Source organism: Chamaea fasciata, unplaced genomic scaffold (genome assembly GCF_029207755.1).
Source record: "Chamaea fasciata isolate MVZ Bird 193981 ecotype frontalis unplaced genomic scaffold, bChaFas1.0.hap1 SCAF_1, whole genome shotgun sequence".
Taxonomy (NCBI): domain Eukaryota; kingdom Metazoa; phylum Chordata; class Aves; order Passeriformes; family Sylviidae; genus Chamaea; species Chamaea fasciata.
This window is the reverse complement of record NW_027094086.1, coordinates 32,262,319-32,279,099: the sequence shown is the minus strand read 5'-3', so window position 1 is coordinate 32,279,099 and position 16,781 is coordinate 32,262,319. Positions and strand designations below refer to the sequence as shown.

General features: G+C 35.0%; 1 protein-coding gene across 2 annotated transcripts in view; it reads right to left on the bottom strand.

The window, feature by feature from the left end:
• Window positions 1–7,887: 7,887 nt before the first annotated feature.
• Window positions 7,888–16,781, bottom strand: part of UBE2W (ubiquitin conjugating enzyme E2 W) — a 37,411-nt gene continuing 28,517 nt past the window's right edge. For both annotated transcript variants that reach the window (XM_066180142.1, XM_066180151.1), the window contains exon 6: window positions 7,888–14,075. In XM_066180142.1, the coding sequence (XP_066036239.1) occupies window positions 14,062–14,075 (14 nt within the window). In that variant the 3' untranslated portion in view covers window positions 7,888–14,061. The remainder of the gene's footprint in view (window positions 14,076–16,781) is intronic.

Below are 16,781 nucleotides of genomic sequence, written 5' to 3'. Positions count from 1 at the left end.
AAGAACTGAGGACAGAAATACACAGTATAATACAATTTCTTTTGTAGTCTTCTGATACAGTGTAGCAATTGATAATAATGCAAGTACTTTTCATTAGGCTATTACAAAGTTTTGCATGAGTAAAGTTCATTCAGATGCTGAATCATAATGGTGCTATCCACAGAAGTTTGTGGGGTTTTTTCACTTGTTTGTTCTTGGGTTTTTTCTTCCTAATTTTATGTCATGTCATTTGTGCTTTATCATTAACTATTAGAAATATTATAAAACCATTAGTAGTTTGAAGAACAACCCAAGAGTATAGTACATACTTAGCATTGGTGCACCCAGAGAAAAATGCATCCCGATTACGAGGGGGAGTTTGTGAACTTTCTGCAATAGACAGATGTAATTCCAACAAGCCTCTTAAATCTCCAATCAGTGCTATTATTTCAATACCTAACATTTTATAGCATTCCTATTACTAAACAGCTAAAATGTTAGTTTAAAAACGTATCTTGAGATACATGTATCAACTCAGAAGTCTTGTGTCTTGATATACATTTTGTGGTGCAAATGGAATGTAGCTGGAAGAAAATGGAATACAAAAGAGCAGATTTTATCCCAAAACTTACCATGCATATATATTTTTTATTTAAAAAAAGTTAATATATTTTATAACAATTTTAAGTCCATGGGCGTATTTTGCTTTTTTCAATGTTTCCTATATGATTGGAGCTTTACATATATGAACAACTAAATTGCATTCCTTGTCACTTCTTTAGATTTACTGCACCCTTATGTTTCAGGGTGTTTTTCCTGCTACTGCTGAGATACAGGATAAAGGCAATTCAGTACCTCCAGTAAAAGCAGCTTAATACAACCTAAAAATTTCTCAGGTTTTGAAAACAAGATGCATAGTTTGCTTCACTCTACTCCATTATTAAATAACAAGAATGTCATGCCCTGCCCAACAATCCAGTTTCAGTATACAAGTTGTTAAAAGGAGTGATTAATTCAGTAGGCAGTTTGAAAATAACAAAAAGCCAGATTAATGCCTAAATGCCTGCATAAATACCTAAGTGGAGAAAAGGATAGCGTTACTCTATTTGGTCTGTACATGAGTGCAGGACACTTGGAGATACTTGTCCTTGTCATTTTTAACCTCAGATTCAGAAGAAAATAAATCAGCACTTTCACACTGACTTGCAAAAAATCATAATAGTCTAATTTTTACTAATATATTTTATTGTAAGAATTGTAGTTTTAAAAGAAATCATCAAGAAATAAGTTTCCACCCCTCGATACACTTTGGTGTAACAAACCAAACCAAACCAAAAAATAAATCCCCAAAGAAAATGCCCAATGATGTGTTTAAGAAGTAGGAGATTTGCAGAACTGATTGGAAAGGAGTTCTAAAGGTCTGCTTCACCACCCTTCCCTGCCTCCGCAAAATAGGACCAACTTTAAAGCTGGATCTGACTTTTGAATTAGCAGGTTGCTTGGTTTTGAGAATTTCCAAGACTGGATATTTTACAGCCTCTTCCAGAATTCTGTTTCAGAGTTTTATAGAGTTTCTTTGTAGCTGCATTATTTATTTATTAAAGAACTTGGATGATATTTGATACTGAAGTTGAAAGCATAATGAAGCTAATAGAGTGCTCATAAAATACCAATAAAAAGTGAATAATGCATTATTTGCATTAATCAGTCATTCAACTGAATAAAAGCCTCTAATAGCTTAGTATCAGAAGAATGGGTCACTTAATTTTTATAATAATTTTCCAATCATTAAAAGCAAAACGCACGAGTTTGGGATTATATTTGATTAAAATCCAGTATTACTAATAAATCTAAGTCTAGTCTGACCACTGCTCTCCCCAATTACAGGTGCAGAACTGTGACTATAAAAGTAGATTTTTAACTACAATGCATGACAGACAAATGACTAAACCAGTTTATCACCAGGTAGTACGTGGAATGAGAGGCATGAACAAATCAAGACAAAACAAACTACAATACTGTGAAGAGTTTTCTCAGGTAATGGAAGGCATTTGCTCTTTATGCTCCAACGAGGACTCATAAGCAATGAATTTTAACAACTCACACTAACACACTGTCTTTGATGATTCATGTCTAAAATGTGAGTTCCCTAAACCAGATGAATCACACAATCACTTCAAGAATCTAAATTAAGTGACCTGGAACTTGCACGTGTCAGCATATATTGAATTCCATCACTGTTGGTGCAAGGACATTGAGAAACCTCTAGGTCTTCATCTCCTTTAACAAGTATAAATTTTTTAGAACACAAAGTGAACCCAACCAAAAAGATGTGCTGATTTTGCAATTACTAGCCTTCATCTAGGTCTGTCCTTAAAGTATCAACGCTGTTTCTTTATTAATTGACCCACTGCCCCAAATTTAGATTGCTTTGCAGGTAGCATTGTATTTCCCAGCAATCACTTGCTGCCATTGCTTTCAAACATCAGTGCTGGGAACAGTAAAGCCATGTGTAAATAAATGCTTTACCCTTCTAATAACGCTAGTGAAACTAAAATTACACTGGTAAATTACTTTAAGTATTAGAAGTAGCACTGCACATTCAGAAAACTTCACTCATTATCATAATTCATGTATCCAAAACTGCACAAAAGATAGCCCCAAGTCCCTAGTTTTAATTTGCACATTTACTTTGTGACAGCTATTTCCATAATTTCCCATTTATTTTTGACACAGAGTACTGTAAAAGCTTTCTGTACAGCCATCTCACCTTCTTACAACTACAGAAAATGTGATGTTGCATATTTATGCCTATCTAGTTAATAGGTATAGTTACTGCATAAACTTTGTGTATGTATATGCACAGATACTTCATACACGTTCATTACCCATTATGAGCATTGGAAACTTCTCAAATATCCTCTGTATTTTCCAGATTTAAAAACAAAACAAAACCAAAACAAACAAACAAACCCCCATACAAAACAACAACAACAAAAAAAACCCACTCAACAAGATTTGGATACTTCTTTAAAGCACAGAGCATAGAATGGTAGAAGAAAACCAGGATAATTCAGGTCAGCCAGGGATTCACATCTCATGACTACAATAACGAAGACAAAGGTAAGTACAGTTTGATAAATCAGCAAAAATAATACCTAGCAACCTGAAGATCATGGTGAATTGGTTTTCCATTACAAACCACACAGACATTTAGAAATGGCCCATTTCTGCATTAGTAGGCATTGCTACCTGATGAGACTATATGCTGGCTTTGCTCAGGAGAGAAGTATGGGAAAGCCAAAGTGTAGTTACAGGCCAAAGAAGCAATAGATTCTATAAGATTAAATTCCTGTTTACAAGCCCAGGGTTTTTGGGGGTTTTTCTTTACTGATAGCATTCTGACTACATAAAAGGCCTTCAACCAAGCCCAAACACGATGCTGTTCCCACTGACGGTGTTGTATGAGAGGATCACACACATCTTGAAATGCTTCAGATTCTCATTAGTGCCTCTCGGTGAAGGCAAAGATTACAGCAATACTTCAAACATAACCAAAGTGATACCAGTAATGTGACCAGTTGGTACATCCATGTCCATTCTAGTCTTATTTGCAGTCATGCTCGTGAGAGAATGTACCTAATCATACCTATTGCCACCCTTACAAGTAGCAGACTGGATACCAGAGAAAGCAGGGATTAGGCCTTTTACATCTTGAAGTTAAGGCCAGTGTTGGATGTGAAAATTAAGTATTTTATTTTTCTAATCAGTAATACACTGGGTTCCATAGCAAACTTACAGTGTAGCAAAGAAACTGATAAAACTGTCCCAAGATTTTCAAATCAGTCTGTAAAGATGCAGTGCCCTGTAATTTGTTTATGCTTTGTATTAACAGGGTTTTGAAGAATCAAAATGCTGTCAGACATGGGGATGTGTCCCTAACTTCTATGAAGGCATGTGGACACTGTTCTTGTTTAAACTTTCAGGGAAATTCAGAGATGTACAGATCTGCCATAGACCTTGCCTTTTTAAGCATTTTTATTCATTGTTCCAGGTGACAGATAGTTCCTATTCTCTCATTAAATGAACACTGAACTTCTCAAATTACGTGGGGGTTTACTCTTGCTTAAATTGTCAAATTCAGCAACATTCAATCATCACAAAACTAGTGCTTTTGGTAAATTATTGGATGGCTGGGAAAGGTCTGGCTCGATGATGTGTTATACAGCAACATTTTAGCAAAAGTATCCAGTTAGAGCATTTGTGTCAATTCTCAAAATATCCAAGACCTCCTACAACTCTCAAACTCCCATTGTCCTGGCATAACTAGGACATAATGGCAAACTAACCATTTGGTGATGGAGGATAAGGTGGGAGAGTTTTATTTTATCACTTATCATTAATGGGAGAATGTTGCACTGACTGCTCATTTAAAAAAAAAATTACAAAGATAGAACTGCTGCAAATCTTTTTGTCCACTGTATTATACCTTCATATAGCAATAGAATTCAGTCCAGCTATTTTTATCAGTTTACGCACATGACAATATTTGTGCTTCATTACAGCCAGTATTCATAATTTTGTCATCAGACTCAAAAAAAACTTTACTAAGGGGGGGGTCCTAATTTTGGCAGGACTGTAAAATGATGTGAAGCCAAACAATTTTAACCAGCTTCATCTAATATTGATATGATTTGTGTCACTCAAATACATTGTTATACTATTTGTTCATTGCTGTCCTCTGAGAAAGTCACAGTGCTTGTTGCCATAACATGCATAATACACAGCAAACTTCTTGTACAGTAAACCTCTTGGAAATGGGTATTTTGTGGGTGAAACTGAGGACGTCAATTACGTTTGATGTAGGCGTAACATGTTTGGATTCTGTATTTTCAGCTAATGTAATGCCTGCTGCTCACTCAATTACACTGCACCTGTTTTGAAGCTGTGTTTTGTTATGGTCCCTAGAAGTAGCAGGAATCTTGTTGCTCTAAGAGCGGTCACTGAAAAAATTGGGCAAACTGAGAATGAAGCTTGTGTGTGCTGGCAAGAGATAGTACTAACAGCAGATCAGAAGCATTGGTAATCTTCTAAAAATAAACATAATTTGAGTGACAATGCTGCCAGTTGCCCTTGCTTTTAGGGTTTCCATTCATGAGATTCTATACTTAGAAGCAGATGTAGGCAATGCTTTATTACTGTTCCTATTGACCACGATAAGCCCTTTATGTCATGTACTGAGTCATGTTTCCAGTACTGGTAACTTCTGAACCTTTCTTTTTCTGGAGCTTGGAGAGGGGGAACCCTTTTTTCTGTATGAATGCTGGGTACAGACAATTTCTCTTTACTGCCCTTGCAGTCTAGCTTCATGACAGTCTAAGGTAGTTCTTGTTCCAAGAGAATAATAATTTAAGAAATTACTGGTTTAATACAGGTTTAATTTATTGTATATAAATCCTTAAGTTTTTTTTTTTTTTTTTTTTACTTCTACAAAATGGTAGACATACAGGTCCTTTTCAACTTGTTGCAGAATTGTTCCGCTGGCCTGCAATAAAAGGTAGTTAGCACTGTAACTTAACAGAGATGGATGGGAAGCAAACTATGCAGAATGGGAAGCATCTTTCTACTGGTTGAATTCTCTGGACTAGTTGTGTCCTTTGATTTTTGTATCTGTATCAGGTAAATTTAATGTCAGTACATGAACGTGATTAGAAAAAAAGAAAAACAAAGTCAACAACAACAAAAACCTCTTAGATTTAAAAATTGAAATTTCAAAGGAGTATTTTGTAAGAATTTGTACGTTTTAACATCCAGACAAAAGCTAGCAAGTTCTCACCTCCTTTTATCCACATTATTTTTAATGCAGTACCTTTTCTTTAAAAATAACCATAAAGAATGAAAATGTAAATGTTGATGCTCATCATAAATCTTGCTATTTTAAATGAAAAGCTGCAATTAACGTGTTTGATACTATATAAAGTAAGGTAAAACATATAAAGATTGATACACACTAAAATAAACTCAATGCATAGCCTAAGCAAGATTAGTACAAACCTTTAGTATGTACCTACATGTGTAACTACCATTGAGACCAAACCAAAGAAATAAACTCTATGACAAACAGCATTCTGGTGCAGACCATGCAGGAGGATTCCTTTCCAGAGGCCAAATTCTGCCATTTCTGCCATTTGCCTCTTTGCAAATATACAAAAGAAAGAATTAAGTAAATGCTTTACCATGTGACATACTCCCAATAGTGACAGGACCCATTTTCAAAATCAACCACTGGTACATCAACAGCTGCCTTGAAATACACAAAAAACCATCTCACCACAAAACAGTATGGAATCACCTTATGCAGAGACCACCACAAATTTTCCAATTAGATCTTTGGTTTACTCCAAAGAAAATCTTGAGACATTAAACTTGGTGTGCAGGGATGCTCCAGACTGAGCTGACTGGCACAAGACAATTCTTGTTATACTTACCCAGGTACATCCAATACTGAATAAAAAGTTCAGATGGAGTTACATCTCAGAAATCATTCAGGGAGACCTAAGCTTTACTATATTGCATGCCACAGTTACCAATGTAAGGAAACTTGCCTTCTGGATGAAATAACACTTTATACCAATATCCAAATGGTAAGCCTTTATAATGTTCACTTTCAAAGTGTTGCACAGAAATGAGTTTAAAAACCCTCCACGTTACAAAGTAGGTGATGGGCAACATACAGAAGTAGATGATGCTTAACTGAGTGTCACAACAATCCAGAGAAGCTTTTAGGAAAAAGAATTAAAGGCTTTTCTATACAACATTCCCCAACAGTACCCAAGAAACCAGGAAGATATAAGTAGTGTCTACATATGATTCAGTCTATTCCTACAGACTAAAGAAAGGAAGCTAACAGAAGAAATTTTAAGAATTACAAAACACATAGCAAGCTATTGTATCCAGTCTATTTTTCACCTGCAAGACTTCAAAATCTCTTGTCAGGCACCGTATGAAACCTACTTTGCAATAGTTTTACCAGAAACCCTAATAAACAACAAAGACAAAAAGAGTCTTATTACCTCAGTTCATGGAGAGGACTACCTATTCTCTTTTCCTTAATAAAGCACATTTTAACAATCTGCTCCTGGTTGCCATACAGGACCTTGATCCTTCAGATGCATCATGACCATAGTTGAATTGCACTTGCCCTTTTTCAGTTTTGAAGAACTTCATAACATAAGAATTATAGATTGGTGCAATTACTGATATCCTCTGAAAAAACCCAAACCAAAAAAAAAAAACAACAAACCACAGAAAAACACCACCAAAAAACCAACCCCAAACCCCAAAACCAGAGAAACCCAAACCACCATGCCACCAGCCACTGATTTTTAGAGAATCTTCAGGATGCTATCAAACTTCAAACTTTAAGAACTGATTGTTCCCCCTCCCACCCTACTTTGTGAGCATAGCCCACCTCCATGTGGTATCCTCATTGTGTTGGTCACAATGAGTTTGAAGGAATGTTTGAAAAATTATTCCCAATACAGGACTGTCTGGATTATTATTATTTAAGGAACACAAAGTCACCTGTTACTCCAGCACAACACTTAAGATAGTAATTACTCCTTAGGGCAGATGACAACACACAAATACCTAAGAGATTAAAAGAGTTGCAGTCCAAAACCAAGTGTGATACAGAAGATACCAGTGTAAGATGATGCCCCCATTTTCTCCCCTCACCTCAAGCCCCACAAATTTAAAACCTTATGCAAATCAAGACTTTAGGCTTGATACACTCTAAGTCATCTGGAGATTTGATGACTTATCTTTGTCACTTATTTACTTAGTTATGTATATGTTCTATACTGCATCTTCCAGAGTTCTGATCTTCAATAAATTGTCTACACCAAGTAAATAAAATGTACTTTATTCTGTGCATGTGAAACATAGCTAACAATGTTTTCTGCAGACATATGGACAGTTTAGAGAACGAGAGACTCAAGTTATTCACACTTCATCACCAGAGTAACAGCTGTCACACACTCTTCACTGACACAGCACAAATAAATACAGATCAACCCACCAGGTTTCACCATTCCTTGAACAAGACCTTCAAAGGAAGGGATGAGGTGGCAACCAGTGTGGTTTTGTCTTGAAAACCTCCTACCAGAGTGCAAGAATCCTGTTCTTGAAGTATACAATAGACAAATGAAACCTCTGAGACCTGGGACACATATTTTCTGTGTTAGATGACTGTCAACACATCTGGCTTTTTTAATCTAATCTCAAGAACATTTGATTTGTAACATAATTGCCTTCCTTCTGGAAAAAAAATGGCATTTTCTGTACTGCATCTGTAACTATATTTGATTAAGGTTTGACAACATTGATCTGATATAAAGTTAACTAAAAATATCCTCAGAGAACAATGACTACAGGCTTGCTACATTAAAAAAATAATAAAAAACAAAACAAAACAAAAAAAACCAAAACAAAAAAACAACCCCCCACAAAAAAACATGGCCACCAAAATACAAAAAACCAACCTGTTCATGAGCGCTAAAACTCAAGGCATCTAAATGGAGAGGTAACAGACCACTTGAAGATATTGGAACAACTTTAGATTTTTTTTTTACTGAAAACAGTTTAAAAAGACAGGAGAGTCACCTGCCATAGACTGTTACAGGCAGTCCAGACCTCCCGCTCTCAGGCTTCTCATAGTACATAACTCAGCTTCTGTGTAACACAAGGTTGCTAATATTTTAAATTATGCAGAAAATTTTAAAGATACAAATGTTTTAGCTCCCACCATCCAAACTACACCTACACACAGCTTTCCATTTCTTGCACTAGCTCTGAAACTATTGCTTATGCAGCAAGCTGATCTAATTTGCTAATTGAGTAGAGATTTTCACCTTTTCTTAAGACAGTTTCCTACTGGTTTACCATGTTAAATCATCTCAGTGCAGACTCAAGAATAAAGTTAGATGCCAGGTAGGAATGTAAATCATTAGACCAGAAAGGAAGGAGTACAAATTCCTCTTTCTCTGGTAATAGTAGGAATCATGCTTGATTTTATCTTTAAGGATTAAATGCCCTGGAGAACTGCATTAGCAGCATCCAGAAAACATTGTAGTCCTGGGAAGAGAAAGGGACCAGAATGTCCATCTGAACAGATTTAACCCTGACTTACTTGGCACAAAGCACTTCAAAGGGCTTGAAGAAAACAGGTTCCCCAATTGATGAAGGCAGGACAAAAGTTTTAAGGTCATATCATGGAAATTTTAAATAACAAAAAACAGGCCAGCTGAGGGAAGAAGAACTGTGGTCAGCGTTACAGGATTTCAGACTGTAACATCTTTCTTTGAGGCCATCATTATGGTTTTCAATTCTTCACTGGATTCCTATTCAGAAGAGTCTCTTGTAAGCAGCTCCTTCACCAGCAGAGGTCAAGAGAAACATGTAACTTCAAAAGACAAAGTTACATTGCACATAGCATGCATGTAAAGTAAAGGGAGTTAAATACAATCTAACCTACTACCACTGACTCACACATTAAAGCTCCTATGAAGTATTAGATTAGAAACTATGGACACAGGCTTATAAATCCAATCTCTAGACTTATATACACTGCACAGTCAATTGATTTTGCACCTTATTTTTGTTTTTTAAACACAAAATATTTATCTGAAAGAAACCTGTATGGTTTTGCCTACATACTTCAGGACATAAATTACTTTGGAACTACAATGTTACTGAAATGCTCTTACTTTGTAATTAAAATAAAATCACTTTATGTAGCTCCAGAGAAAATTTGCTACATTGAATCAGCTGCATGAAATTCCTGTAACACCATTTTAAGAAGTACAAAAAATCCACAAGAAATGGAGAGTGAACAGATCTTCTGCATGGCTATTATCAATAAAATGAAATAAAAACAGAGACTAAGTATTTTCAAATTTGTATTTCTGAATTATATTTTATAATAAAGAGAGGCTCATGATATTTCTACTCTTCCAATTTTATAAAGGTATATTAAAGCCAGGCGGTTTGGAAATTTAGTATCAGTCCTAGATACAACAGGCCAACATGTACCTGGCACAGGAACCAAATCCAGTCTCTCTTCCCACGCTTCTGTGTGACTGCCGTTGAAGATGGAATATCACTAGGACAGCTTAATTCCTCTTATTCATTTCAAGACCCAACTATTCATGTACCACTGTGTATTAGGGCAAATCCTGGACTCTGTGATATGGATTAAAAGTAACTGGTTTTAAAAGGAAATTCATTCAAACCTATTCTTTAGAATGATCAGGATTTGTGAGCATGCAAACACAACATAATGCTCAACTGCTCTAGCAGAGGAGGCAAAACCTGTACCAACTTCCTCCAAACCTTGAAACTCTACAGCTGCATTTTTTCAAATCTTTTAATTTAATTAGGATTTACTTAGGGTTTTTTCCCCTCTCTTTTTAAAACATCATTAATTACTGACCTAGAAACTTCATGGACTCCTTGAAGCTTACCTTTAAATAGAGTTCACATCTTAGGTTTTTGTCAGACTTTCAAAAAGAAAAGTAGTAAATAAAAAAAATCAAGCATTTAGAATAATCTTCACAATAGAAAATACATGAATTTTAAAAACTTAATTTTTCATAAAAATACATGTTTTGGGTATGCAGTGCCTTGTCTTTTACAAAGCAGAAGATGTCATCTCTTGAAAAAAAAAAAAAAAACCAAACCTGTACAAAACTAAAAGCAATTATTGTTCTGAGGCAGAGATTTGATTAAACAGTCCTGATAGATGCTGACAAAATAATAGAAACTCTCTTCCAACCAGTGCAGGCAAAAAAGAATCCTGCATCTGAAACTTCTCATTAAGTATTTTAAGTGCTTGTGAAATGGCAAAAACAAAAAACGATGATAAAGAACTATTTGCTCATCTGTGAGAAATGAAAGCATTACATCTTAGTGATTTTTTTTTTTTTTAATTAATTCTTTCAGCTGTTACAACAGACACCCACTGGAGACTGTGGAAACACCTTCCTGTTATACAAATTCCTCCTCTGATACAGGTCACAACATTTTAAAATGACTGGCAGCTTTGTCTTAAGAGTAGCTGAATGTAAGAAACTGTGCTTCTGCACTCCACCATGAAAAGGTCCACACGTATTTCCATTCAAGGGTAGTAATCTATTTTAAAACAAGAATTTATTGTGTTATAGTATAAAGACACTAAACACAAAACAAAGTGTTTAACAACATGAATATTGACACAAAAAAAAAAAAAAAAAAAAAAAAAAAAAAGCGAGATAGTTTCAAGCCAATTCTGTAACCATTCCATGTGAGAAATTCCAAGTGAAAGAAAGTTACATACACAGGGTCACCCTTGGGAAAGGATGGCACCACCTCCATCTATTTCAAGCCCTTTTTCAGGACACCACAGCATTGTCAGAATAGTTGCATTATTTTGAGGGCTTGAGTGGTATATAAGCTTTGTCTTGGCCCTCTTTATATAGGTGAACTTACCCACAGATCTACAAGAGAACCAATGAGACATTTCTACTGTAAACTGTAAGACCTGAGGTACATTCTCTTCTAATACACCTTGCATTTTCTTGATCTAAGTATATTATAGGGGGTGGGGGTTTATTAAAGAGCAGCATAAATTTGGTTATTTAACTTCACTATAGTCCATGTGATAGCTCAGGTCAATAAAATGTATGCTTTGCACTACAAAACCCATCTTCAACAAAATACATATGGTATGTCATAAAGCTTCTCTGAAACTATGTATTGTAGTTTCCCATGCCAGTACATGAAAAGGTAACTGAATCTGAGATGTACATAAGCCATTTATTCAGACATTACCTGGTCACATTAAGGTCTCCTTCCTGTGGACTATTTTGATAGGATCCATTATGTGAACCATTCATACATGAATTTCTCAATTGTTTCAATTAATACAGAGCAGTGAAAAAGACTATACAGATTAAGTATCAGATTACTGCTCTTTCATATGAACCATTTCCAAAAATAACCAACTTGATGATCTCACAACAATAAAATTTTGCTAAACAAAAAGTTTAGAGCATAAGTATTTCTTTTGTTTAAAACTACTTGTTTTTTGCCTCTTAAAAGAAAATTAATTTTATGTCTCCAAGGCTCATTGTGAAAATATATACACACATCAAATTTATATCCAAAGCTAGATTTTACCATTGAGTTTTAAAGGCCAAGAGATATTTTTCAGTACAGTAAGAAAAAAAAAAAAGCAGTTCCTGAAGTACATTGTAGCCTCACTTCACTGCCAGTATCTACAGTTCTGATGCTGTACAAAATACTTCTCTGAAGCAAATCCATCTAAACTCTATCCACCCTGAGTTAAGCATCTATTCTTTTTTTAAAGTTTTAAACAATAGGTAACAGAGAAGTATGTACAAGGCTATAAAACATCAGTTATCATACAGCAGATTAAAAAAAAAATCAGTCTTTTCAGCCAATTTTCTGATTTTATTGTAGTTATTCATTGTGGATTTGGTTTAGGGAGGTTTTTTTTTTGCTTTTGTTTTTACATCAAACTATTACTTGATTTAGACATTCATGCATTAATTGCTTGAGTTGTTTTTTTTTTTTTTTTTGAGTGCAACAGTAAGGCAACAGTAAAAAAAATCATAGAAATTTTGCATATGTGTAAAGGTATTTAGTTTATAAAAGTGCTTCCTAAAAAGACAACCTAATTGCAGTATCAAAATATTACAGAGTGCTGAGAACAACTATCATTTCAATAAATGTTGCTCCACAGAAAAATGTCTGATTTTAGACTTTTCCCCCTTTTTTTGGTAAAGAAAAGCCTGAAAAAATTGGCATGGCTACGTGGGACAAGCAAGTTAAGAAAATATACTTTAGTCTAAACTTAAATAAGAAGGTCCACACTTTTTTGTGAAAACTTTAAGCCTCTGTCAAAAATGTATTTTTTTCTTTTTATAATACAGGATTAAAAGACAAGATGATGCTTACAAGATAAAGAAATAATTTACATGAAAATATCTTCTGACAAAGCTTTTCAATCAAAATATTGTTTTGTAACATTCAAACATGACATACAACACAAAAGAAACAGTGAATGCAAACAAAAAATGTTATATGGATTGCTTTTGAACACATAAATAAATGAAATATTGGTGTAGGCAGTAGGGCTCATGCTGATGGCTAGCAGGAAATAACAGTGTGCAATCTATTTGGAAAAAGCTCTAAAGTACAAATTACAAGCCCAATTACGGACTGCAGCAAGTTCAGTTATATCACTGCCATCCTCTATCTTCAAAATAAATTCATGTTTAAATCAATCATACCCTAAATTACTCATACCTTTGCTTCAGAGATATGAATAACTATATACAAAAAGTAGTTTTATTTCACCATAGGGATAACATTGTACCTCTCTGCCAATGTCACTTCAAAAACCGCCCATGTCAAAACAATTTGACAGCAGATAAACAATTTAATAAATACGTAATGATCTTATTACAGTCCTTCAGCTAGGCATGTTAACTTATGCTGCTTGTTTTGTGGTCACAGTGCATAGAATCCAAATATAAAAGAATGGGCTGGATTTAAGGTAATTGTCAATCCCTTGCTTATAATCCAAATACATCCAAAACTTTCATAAGCTCTGTCATGCGTAAATCTTTTTTGTGGCAGGAGCAAAACCTTTCCCTGGTACAATGTCCATTGCCGGCAATGGATGCACCAAAACCGCCAAGGAGCTCAGTGTTATTGCACAATATATGAAGACCTGGAATTCTTCCAAAAGCTTAAAATAAAAATAATGGAATTATTCTGACATTTCTGGACACCTGCATTAATACTGTATGACTAATAAAAGCATGTCAGTTGCATGGACTGAACCAGCGATCAACATGCGCCCAGAATGCACACTAGTAAAAATGCAGTCAAAGGAAGTAGTCTTCATTGCCTATAGGTCACTTCCAGTCAAAGGTTAAAGTTCAAAGACTGAATGATCAAAGTGCTCATTTTCTCAGTAGGACTATCTTCTGCTACGAGGATCACAAAATGGTGGCATCAACATGTGTCATCTTTAAAATAAAAGAAGAGCATTTATGGAAAACATATAAACATTCTAATCCCAAATTAGCAAGGTGCGATAGGCAGAAACAATTCCTAGCAGACAGTAACATGCAGAGGAATATACCCTGATTGAATAATTCTGTCGTTTTGTTCAATAAAGACTTGGGGAGAAAAAATATCAAAAATTAAACTTCCAAAATACACATACACCCCCAAAGAGATTAGTATTAGCAAACACTCCATTAAAATGACAGTCATTTCCATGCTTAATATTTAGAAAGCCACTTGCCAGGAAAATGAAATATCAAATACACTTTAACATTTTGCACCATTGAAGTACAGTAGATCCACAACAGTTATCGAATTAAGACATCCTTTTATAAGGAATATATAGGCATAAGACCTGGCAGAGTGAGCTGCTTCTGACGCATTCTCAACCCTTTATACATTTATATGTGTGTATATATATACATATAAGTATATTAATTTATCAAGACTCAACACAAAACAATAGCTGACAGATTTATGCAAAAAGAATAGGTTACTACCATAATCCTAAAATCTTAAACCTGAAAGTAAATTACATACACTAAATTTTAGATACTGCAAATAGACAGAACATACTATAAAAATGCATGTTCTCTGCCTATCTTTTCTGCATTATGCTCCAAATTAATGCTCTCCCTTTTAAACATTCTCCTTCACACATCAACCTGCAGTGTATTTGCACCTGCTAGCAGTAAATACTGAGTTGTTAACAGAAAGCAAACTTACTGTCTGCCTGATTATTTTTAAAGGACTTGTTAACCTCCCACACCTAAAAAATGTAGCCTCATAAACATTCTGCATTCTCATGAGAAACTATTATATCGAAGCTATTACTTGTAAAAAAACTCTTTAATTTTTTAGCAGGCTACTGTACATGGAAAAAAATGGGAAAGTATGCAAAAGAGAGAGAAGGGATATTTAAATGGTATACTAAAATTTTAGGCCAAATATCAGAGAAAACACTTTCCACTTAAGAAAAAACCAAAACGAAACCAACCTCCAAACCCAAAAGCAGCAAGGAAGTGCTGGTTGAAAACAAACACCACTGCCTTTCCCTTCCTCCCTGTCCCCTCCCCGCTGGCCCCCTCCACCTACCCCTCAAAAAAAAATCTTCCTCCTGAGAACAATAAAGGAAGTCAACAGCTTTATGAAACCAATTTCAGTCTGGATGCCCAAGTAAACCGTATATGGAGGATCCTCCTCTGCCTTTAACACAACATGAGCAACTCTCAGGTTGAAATTCAGCAGGAAACTCAATGTTCAGTTGAAACAGACATTGGGTAGGGCAACCAATCTAGAAATATTTTCAGTTATCAAAGATCAGGAGCTTTAAAACAGGGCTTGTAGCAAACAAAGGTCCATAATTCTGCTCATGGAATAAGCTGCTGTGTTGGGGCAGGGATGATATGACAGATTAAAAACTCTGTATTAAGTTGAATAAAGACACATATTTACATGTCAGAATATGTCTCAAAGTGCCACGTTATCACTCTGTGCTCATCTGGGTTTGCTTTACATCAGCTCCCAAACATGGATTATTTTACTCCCAATACATGCATTACTTCTAATGCATGTATTAATACATATGACAGACTTCTTTCTATGTCTTCAAAACATAGAGCTAAAATGTCACATTAAAGCTAAACCAGTCCAATGGGCAGCTGACAGCAGAACTGGCAGAACCACTCTGCATTTCTCTACACAGGTTGTTGAATTAGCACTGGCATTTAATTTCCCACAGCAGTTACCCTTGGACAGCTGGTTTTCTTTCCTGGGTGAGACTATTTTTTCTTCTCTCACTTACCTAGCCAAATGTGTTTCAACCATAAGATTAGATACATGACACTTCATAGTTGAAGCATCAGCAGAAAATAAACATGACAGAAGCATCTTTTAACATTTCCCATTTTACTGTAACATACCATTTCTTTAAACCTGTTTAGAAAACACTGACAATTTAAAGATCATACCTTGGCAGACTTGTTCTATGTCCACATAACAGAAACAAAATTAACCAAGAAAAGAAGAAAATGAGACGTGCACAAAACTGAACAGGAAAACACTCTTATCATTTATGACATTTTTGTCCTGTGGACATCAGGAATATTTTATTTTTTCATGTAAGAATTTAAGGTGGTGGGGAGCCCAAAGAATTTGTAATCAAGATAGTACAACTTATTTAAATGAACTGATTTTCTTTCTCTAGCCCCAGGTTGTTTTTTAGGTTGCTATCTTGATTTGAGGAGGGGTAAGGTTTTCTGACTTCCAGAAAAAAAAACACTGCATAGTTACTTCACAGTAACTAAAATACCCATTCAATGAACTGCAAGCCATGGTTTTGCGCCATAATAATACAGCAACCTTCAGAATTGGTAACTCATTTCTTTTCACACTGTTTGTTTTGCTTGTTTAACACAAATTGAATTTCATGATTAAGAAATAAAAGTAGTATCTGCAGACTGTTCTCCTTTTAGAGATTTCTGTTCTAAACCAAAATGAGACTAGTACAAATTAAAAGTAGACAGAACATATTTTAATCACAAGATAAAGCCAATAAATGGAACTTCACTTGTTTCTCTTTAAAAATAATTGGCAAGTGAAAATAGAAAGCTAACAGAAGCTCTCCCAAAACTGAAAGCCATTTCAGAGAAACCAAAACTAGAAAT